Source organism: Dama dama, chromosome X, assembly GCF_033118175.1.
Source record: "Dama dama isolate Ldn47 chromosome X, ASM3311817v1, whole genome shotgun sequence".
NCBI lineage: Eukaryota > Metazoa > Chordata > Mammalia > Artiodactyla > Cervidae > Dama > Dama dama.
Window position 1 is genome coordinate 54852130 of NC_083714.1, and position 8636 is coordinate 54860765.

General features: G+C 54.1%; 1 protein-coding gene across 1 annotated transcript; it reads left to right on the forward strand.

Annotated features, from left to right (window-relative positions):
- Positions 1–3484: 3484 nt before the first annotated feature.
- On the forward strand, positions 3485–8421 carry HMGB3 (high mobility group box 3). Its single transcript, XM_061136535.1, has 5 exons — positions 3485–3584; positions 5743–5897; positions 6178–6317; positions 6795–6969; positions 7399–8421. The coding sequence occupies exons 2-5, from the start codon at positions 5748–5750 to the stop codon at positions 7537–7539; spliced, it is 606 nt and encodes a 201-aa protein (XP_060992518.1). The 5' UTR covers positions 3485–3584; positions 5743–5747; the 3' UTR covers positions 7540–8421.
- The last annotated feature ends 215 nt before the right edge of the window (positions 8422–8636 follow it).

Here is an 8636-nt window from a genome sequence, read left to right on the forward strand (position 1 = left end):
TACTCCTAATTTGGGGGCAGGGGGAGAGGGTCTTGAACTGACAGGAACTGAATGGAAACCTCTTTACCACACTTTGTCATATTGCCTATCTCCATTGAATGTTCTCCTGACATCTCCAGGCAGTGGAGTGGCTTATGGAATTCTGGTTTGAGGTTCCCTTGCATGGACAGGCCTGGCCTCCTAGGGGACTGATGTTGTTAAAGTACTCCAGGGAGGCCCAGGCAGGGGCTCAGCACACTCCAATACCTTGAGCTACCCCCAAGCCAAGCCACCGAGTGCCGAATTTTGCTGCAGATAGAAAAGGCAACGTGCCTTGGAACCCCTGAGTCTGGGCCATGTCTGCTCACCCCTGACTTTGTCACTTTTCATACCCTTCCAGGCTGATTCTTAGCCTCCCCTGGGTGGCCTTTTATACGTGACCACCAGATCACTCTCACACCTATCCTTCCTCACCCGCGGACTGGACAACGGCCGGTGTGGAGAAGGTAGGTCGTACCACCTTTGACACGTGACTTTGGGACTGGGGGAACTGAGGTGACATGGCAGAAGGCCCACCACAATGTCAGAAACAGAGCCCAAAGCTACTGCCTCTCCCCTGCCCTCCAGCCCCAGGCCCCCCTTCATCCCATCTCCTTTCTGTTACTTATGAGTAGACATTCAAGATATGTACATGGGATTGAGTTATGAGAGAGTTTTTGTGCTCAGGCTGCTGTTACGGACAGTCTGGGCTGAGGAGAAACTCAAACTGTGAGGAGTCTCCTGACTGAGACTCAGTGTGGAAGGAATGGAGAAATTGGGGAGACTGGGCCTGAGGGAGACATGGGGACTTGGGCCATAGGTGTGTTTGTGGGGGGCAGGGCAGGGAACCATGGCAACCATCTGCAGACCTCTGACATGGCTCGGTGATGTCATAGTCACTTTCTGTTGGTTCTGCTCACAGTGACCACAGGTCGCAGCTTCAGGCCAAGTGCCTCAACTGGTTAAGAGAAGGCACTGCTCAGGAGCAGACATGGAAAGTCTTCCTTCGACGAGTAAGAAGACAAATTTTGTCATTCGAGGTATGTACACAGAAATCAGAGACCAATGGGCAGGGCTCTGGCAGGGGGTGGGAAGAGGGGATCTTGACGGTGGTGTCTGGGCACGACTTACTCTGAGCTCTCTTCCAGCAGGAAGATACTCTTACTTCTCTGGCTTGGCTTTCAAGCTGCTGCATCTGTGAATGCCCTAGGTGTGCCCAGGTGTATGTGTGAGTCTGTATACATGTGCTGCTTGTGACTTCCCTGTGCTTATGAGTGTGACCCTCACCAGCCACTCAGGGGTCCGTTAAGAAGTACCCACGGGCTCTGAGTCTGACCATTCTGGTGTTCCCAGTTTGGTGCTTCCAACTGGTAAGGGCAGCTTCCCATTGTGACCAGGACACCAGGCAGTGGCCAGACCAGAAGGAGGCCCCTGTCCCACCTCACATCTCTGGCCTAGAAAGGCCTGACAATACTGAGAGGCCAGGGCACTCTGGAGAGTGGTCACACTATAACTGGAGGCCCTGCTTCCTTCTGGGAAGAGTAGAAACAGAAGACGGGGGAGTGGCTTGAGAGTAGCAGACTCTGAGAACCCGTAGTGGAAGAAGTTGGAGCCGTCAGACTGGAGAAGAGACTTGGCTTGCTGTGCCATCTCTGAAGGATAAGGGATTAGATTGTGTGTAGGATGGTGACCCCAGGGCTCAGAGATAGGCCCAGATGGAAGACCACCCAGAAAGGAGGTGGTAAGTTCACTGTGAGTGGAGGTATGCAAGGAGAAGGTAGGTGAGCACTCAGCTAACTCTTAACAGGGCAGGGGATTAGATGAAAGAGCCTTCAGATGTCTGCATTCCGAGGAGTCTGTAAACTGGGGACCTAAGAAACTGACTTTGATACCTGTGGCTCTTGCAAAAGGGCACTATCTTTGCCTTCATTAGATTTCAAGTGGATCCCTAACATTCGAAGCCCAGCAATGCCAGCTACAGGGCCACAGCCTAAGTCATGACACTGAGGAGCTGGCAAGAGCTGGGTGGGGGTGGGGAGGTAGGTTCATTCTGAGGTCATTTCCCTTGTACAGCTCAGACTCAGCCACAGTTGCTGGAAACAGTGTTTCAAAAACTCATCTTCAGGTGGCTCTCATTTATAAATATGGAAATTATTAATAGGTGAGTATCCTGGGCTTTCAAAGTGCTTTAGAAAGGGAATATCTGTAGAATAACTCATGATACCTCTGCCACTATTTTCTCCAAATTTCAACCCTTGAACTGTGCTCCTTTTCTCAGCTTTCCTTTTTTCCCCTCCATTCTTTCCAGGAGGCTCACGGTAACTTCAAGAGGAAGGGGACCCTCAGACAGTTTTCAGCAGGGCTGATACTAGCATTTGGAATGGGACATTGCTCCCTCCTAAGCGACTGTCCTGTACAATGCAGGACATTTGGCATCTCTGGCCATCCTCGCCTATTAAATTCCAGCAGCAACATTTCCCAACATCCGTTAGAGGTGACACTGCCCTCTCCCTCTTTGAAAATCATTGCCTGAATCCCCCCCCAAAGAACTGACTTCCTCAAAGCCATACCACCCAGTGACAAAGCCAAGGCCAGGTCAAATCCCATTCATTCATTCCAGTAACTTTTATTCTTCAATAGGGTGTGTGTCAGAAGAGCAAAGGGAACGCGGGCCTAAACTGAGGTGGTGAATAGGGGACTGACTCCCTGCCCATAAAGTTACTACTACTCCCGATTTCTCTCCTTATGCCAAACTCCGTTTTCGTCCTCTAGCCCACCTAGCTCGCTGGTTCCGCAATTGCAGCACAGATTGACTTTCTGGGAATTAGTGGAAAGAGCCCAGACGAGCGCGATCCTCGGTAGCACAATCAGGTTCTTTTAAGGCGGGGTGCGAGTCCCGAAACCCTGAGATCTCACAGCAGCTTTCCTGCTCGAGCGAGCAGCCGCTTTCCGCCGGGCTTATGAGAGCTAGGTGCCTGCCGCAAGGCCCCTGCAGCAGAGTCGCGGAGGAACTCGGTGGAGGTGAAGGACAGTCGACCCTCACGGTCGATCTCGGAATTGTCCCGGGGCGGGTGGCTGGGGTGAGGGGTGGTGGGTGGGGGCTGCCTAGGGAACAGGGGACCCGGGACGCAGAGGCCGCGGCTCAAAAGGAGCAGAGGGCAGCGCAACCCGGCTCGACCTTGCCCTCCAAACACCCGAGGCCGAGGCCGCAGGGAATGGCGGAGCCACCTCTCCAAAGTCCTTTGAGATGCCACCTCGGTGCGAAAAGGGCGGGGGGCGCGAGGAGTGGGCAAGCGAGATTGTTATTATTCCTCGGTTTTGCCGCGGCAGCTAGCGCCGGCGGGTTGTTCTGTTTGAATGAATGAGCCCAGCGGCCGCGCCCAATGGGCTCCCGCGCCTGTTTAATATTCATGAGGCCCGCAGCCAATGGCCGGGCGAGGAGGTTGTTTTAAACGGCGGAGCCCGCTGGCCAATCAGGCGGCTCTCGTGGAGGCAGCTAGCGCGAGGCTGTGGAGCGCTGAGCCGCGCGTCGTGCCCTGCGCTGCCCAGACTAGCGAACAATACAGGTACGTTTCGCACCGCCCGCCGCCGCCGCCACCGCCGCCGCCGCCGCCGCAGAAGCAGCGCCCGCACAACTTTCCTCCGGCCCGCGCCGCCGCGAGCGCGCTCCGCCGCCGCCCCCTGCCTCTCCTCCGCGCGCCCTTCCCGCCCCCTTCGCCTCCCCTCTTTGCTATAGGTGCGGGAAGGAAAAAGCGATTCAGGTGTTTCAACTTTTCCATGCATCAACCTGAGCTCCCCACTGTTGGGGCTGCGTTCCCTCCGCGGAACCCGTCCCGGCCGACGCCCCCCGGGGCAGCGGCCCAGGGACCTTGGCCCCCTCTGAAGCCAGATGTTCGGGCAGCTGCGGCGGCGCGAGCCAAGGGGCGACTGCGGGTTCGGGCGGCGCGCGTCCCGGCGCCGGGCGGCGGACCGGGGCAGGGGGCCGGTGCTTCTCCGCCCGGGACGGACTCCGGGGAGGCCGGGCGACCGCTGCCCGCCGGGGACTACGGCACAGGCAAACTTCGCTCACCATCTCGGCTGGGCGCCGCGCGGCCCCGGGGGGCTGCACTGCTGCTTCTGCATTAACATGGCCGTCGCGGGAGCGCCCGGCGGCCCGGGGAGGGGGGGCGCGGGCCGGCCTCCCCCCGCTCATCTCCTGCCCGCAGGGCACCGCCGCCGCCGCCTCCGCCGCCGTGAACATGGCTGGCGCGGCGCGGCGCGGCGCTGGGCTCAGGCGAGCGGCGGGCGGACGGGCGGCGGGGACACCCGGGCGGGCTCCGGCCTCGGCCCCAGCGCCCGCGGCCTGGGGCGGGCGGCGTGGAGGGCCGGGGGCGCTGCCGCGGGCCCCTGCACGGCCGAGCGTCATGGCCGCACGGGCGCCTTTGTTATCCTGAGGAGTGCGCTCCGCGCCGCCGCCGGGGGCGGGGGGTCCGGCCCGCGGCCCCCGCAGCCCCGGGCGGGGCGGGGCGGGGTGGGGGCTGGCGAGCGGGCGGCGGCGGTGGCGGGGCCCGGACCGCTTTGTTCGCCGCCGCCGCCCGCGCCGGCCGCGCGCGGATCAGCCATTTTAGCGAGCGGAGCTTGGAGGCGCGGCGGGCGCCGCGGTCACCGCCGCTGCCCGCTCGGCTCCGCGCCCCCGGCGCGCTGCCGCCGCCCCCCGCTCCGTGCGTCCCCCGGGGGTGGCAGTGGCGGATTTCAGGGGCACTTTCTTTCATCAGGAAGGTTTTGACAAAATGGAAGGTGAATTCTGCGTGTCCGAGTGACCCAGCGCGGGGCCGAGCCCGGCCGTCCGTGGCCGGCCCCGGGCTCCCCAGCGACCCGCGCCGCCGCACCCGCGCCGCCACCGCGGGGCCCAGATTCAGCCCCTCGGTCGCTCCCTGGGAAGGGGAGCGCTTGAATTTAGCGTGATGACCTTGGGTGTGGGAAAAGGAAAAGATGGCGGGAAGCAGGGGGGGTGGGACAGGGACGATGACACGCCACAGCTGCATTTTGATTTGGAAACTTTGCAGAAAGTGTTCCTGGCTGGACATGCTTGCCTTTTAACCGATGGGCAAGACTAGCCCTTTCGGTCTCCCCTCCCCCTTTAGGTAATGATGAAGATACAGATTGGAACTAAATAGTACAAGGGAGATCTGCTCACTTGCTAGATTACTCTTCTTGTAAAAGCCATTTTTATAAGCCAGCACGTATCAAAAATAGTGAAATTTCAAGTGTTCCCTATTTACAGTTCTCCTGGTTTGGTCTTGTAATCCCCAGTGGCAACAGTATTGTTGTCTCTAACATAGTAAAACAGATGACCTGCTAGCCTGAAGTGGTTGGTTGCAAGCTTCTGCCACCCGCCTGCACCCTTTACCAACGTGTCCTCCGTGTGCCCTTCCCACTTCTGAATTGTAGTTTGCAAAACGTAGTAGTTCTGAGTCGCAATATAGCTCAGAACCACACAACTTGGGTCGGTTCCATTTGGAGAACTTGATCACTCCTGGAGAAGTAGCTCACAAACCAGCGCACTTCATGCTGGTCAAAAGTTAAATGACAAGCGACAGTGAAACTGATTTCCTCCCTACTCTGCCTTCAGCTGCTAGAGTGGCTGCAGGATGGGGGTGAGGGTTCTTCCTAAACGGCCACCTTTGGTATATCTTGCATATGTTCATTATGTTTGTTTCTCTTTGTCTCTCTTCCCTTCACCAGTCAAGATGGCTAAAGGTGATCCCAAAAAACCAAAGGGCAAGATGTCTGCTTATGCCTTCTTTGTGCAGACGTGCAGAGAGGAACATAAGAAGAAAAATCCAGAGGTCCCTGTCAATTTTGCTGAATTTTCCAAGAAATGCTCTGAGAGGTGGAAGGTATTTTTTCTTTTGTATCTTTCCAGCCACTCTTAGTTGGATTTCACACTTTCTGGTTACTGACCTTCAATGTAGCTCCGGGTGGCTGTTTTCTTCCTCTTTACTTAGACTCATCTTGTCTCTCCTTAGAATTTTGTTTTGTTTTTGAAGATTGTACAAGGGTTTAAGGCTGTCATCCCCTTTTGCAAGTGATTCTTGCAGCTGCCACTGTAATTACAGGACAGCTGAACAGGTATGTGCTCACTGCATTGAGGAATTTAACAGGTCCTGTGTTTTGCAGACCATGTCCGGGAAAGAGAAGTCGAAATTCGATGAGATGGCAAAGGCGGATAAAGTGCGCTATGATCGGGAAATGAAGGATTATGGACCAGCTAAGGGAGGCAAGAAGAAGAAGGACCCTAATGCCCCCAAGAGACCACCGTAAGTGGCTATAGGATTCAGGATAGCAGTTAAGAGCTTTCCTTCTGCATTTTTAAAAAGACAACTTTACCTAAAAAGATGTTGCGATACCACAGCAAAACAATGTATACTTTGAGCTGTAAGTGCAGGGCCAGGGAAATTCCTGGTTGTGGCTGTCTTTGTGAGCTGTACGCATGCATGGTGGTTGGCTGTTGGCATTTCCACTGGGAAGGGGTCAGACAGCCCAGTTCTGGGTGTCAGTGTCCATTGGCGTTTTCTCTATCCTTTTCCCAGTAACTGACAAAGCACCTATTTCTGAAGTCTCTTAAGTATTCTAGTGCCCGCAACTTTGTAATATTGTGCATGGCATCACGCATTTCTTCACTTGAGGGAAGAGTCATAGTGGTAGGAATTTGTGCATTCAGCAACATGGGATCTTGACTTCAGTTCCCGTTTTGGTGGGTTCTCCTCTGATGTACACAATTCTCTCCCCACAAGGTCTGGATTTTTCCTATTTTGTTCTGAATTCCGTCCCAAGATCAAGTCTACAAACCCTGGCATCTCTATTGGAGATGTGGCAAAGAAACTGGGCGAGATGTGGAATAACTTAAGTGACAGTGAGAAGCAGCCATACATCAACAAGGCAGCAAAGCTGAAGGAGAAGTATGAGAAGGTGAGGGACCAGAGTGTACCCTGCACAGGCTGGGGCCTCTGGGAGCCTGGAAAGGTGGACGGTCAGCTGCCATGGCTGGGCTGGGGGTGGAAGGCTGCAGGACTCGTCTCCATGCCAGATCCGCCTGGTATACTGGTGGTCCGGCTTCTGACAGATGGTTGTGTCTGAGACAGCTTTTCAGGCAGGCTTCAGAATGTGATCATATGGGGGTGCCCCCAGCAGAGGTTCAGATAGTGCTTATTCACTGGACTTCGAGAGCACGTGAACACCCATGCACTCTGCAATTGGAATGGCTGTGAACCCAGTTTGAATCTGGAAAGAAATACTTCAAAGAGCAGCCCTGTCTTCCTCCCGTGCATTCTCCTTCTGGGGTGGGGACGGCTTGCTTCTACCCTTGACTCATTTGCAATGTGTGTCTGTCCCTTCCAGGATGTCGCAGACTATAAGTCTAAAGGGAAGTTTGATGGCGCCAAGGGTCCTGCTAAAGTTGCCCGGAAAAAGGTGGAAGAGGAAGATGAAGAGGATGAGGAGGAGGAGGAGGAGGAGGAGGAGGAGGAAGAGGATGAATAAAAAAAAAAACTGTTGATCTGTCTCCTTGTGAATACCTTAGAGTAGGGAGCGCCTTGATTGACACACCTCTCACCCAAGACGTGTCTGTTGCCCTCATTAGGTTTAATTACCCGATTGGCTCATGATCATATCTTAGTCTCTCAAAGTGCTCTAGCAGTTGTAAGTGGTTTACATTAAGTGGCCATGGGTGTCCGGAGCACCTGGAAACTGTATCAAAGTTGTACATATTTCCAAACATTTTTAAAATGAAAAGGCTCTCGTGTTCTCCTCACTCTGTGCACTTTGCTGTTGGTGTGACAAGGCATTTAAAGATGTTTCTGGCATTTTTTTTTTAATTTGTAAGGTGGTGTGTTAATTCTATGGTCATTGGCTAGAAATCCCGAGTTCTCAACTGTACATATCTATAGTTTGTAAAAAGAACAAAGCAACCGAGACACACTCTTGATGCTCCTTGCTTGGTGTGGAGGCTGTGGGGGCAATGCCTTCCGGAGGGGCCGTAGCTCAGGGCGTGCACTGCGGGGCTGGACCTGTGGACACTGCAGTGGGCATCCATTTAGCTTCAGGTTGTCTTGTTTTTGTATATAGCGACATAGCATCCCGCTGCCATTCTTAGCTGTGGAAAGGGGAGGGGGGTCAGCAGGCATGAGAAGTGTTTTGGATCCTTTTTAGTTGAAGTGCGGTAGTTTTAAACTGTTGTTTTTTTTTTTTTTAAAACAAACTGTAGAACTGTTCGTTGTCAGCAAAGCCAAGAGCCACTGCACCAGTGAAAGTTCAAGAACCTTCTGTACTAAACACGATCTGCAATGTTCTGTTATTTTTTTTTGTATGTTTAGAATGTTGAAATGTTTTTGAAGTTAAATAAACAGTATTACATTTTTAAAATTGTGCTCTATGATGACAGTCTAAATGTCTGACTCACAGCAGTCTTAGCAGGAGGACAACCCACTCCATGGCATCTGGTAACTAGCCTCCTGGTGAATCTGGTAAATAACTTCTCTTTAGCTTACTGTGGCCAACCTACTGAGGACAGAGATAAAGAAGGCTACTTGAAGCTACTGCATGATTTTGTTTGTGTCTGAAAGGCATTAAGGTGAAGT

Excerpts from the sequence above, each read along its gene's own strand:
- HMGB3 (XM_061136535.1), top strand. The coding sequence starts at position 5,748 with ATGGCTAAAGGTGATCCCAAAAAACCAAAGGGCAAGATGTCTGCTTAT. Across the intron at positions 5,898-6,177 it reads AATGCTCTGAGAGGTGGAAG|ACCATGTCCGGGAAAGAGAA; the intron begins GTATTTTTTCTT and ends TGTGTTTTGCAG. Across the intron at positions 6,970-7,398 it reads TGAAGGAGAAGTATGAGAAG|GATGTCGCAGACTATAAGTC; the intron begins GTGAGGGACCAG and ends TGTCCCTTCCAG.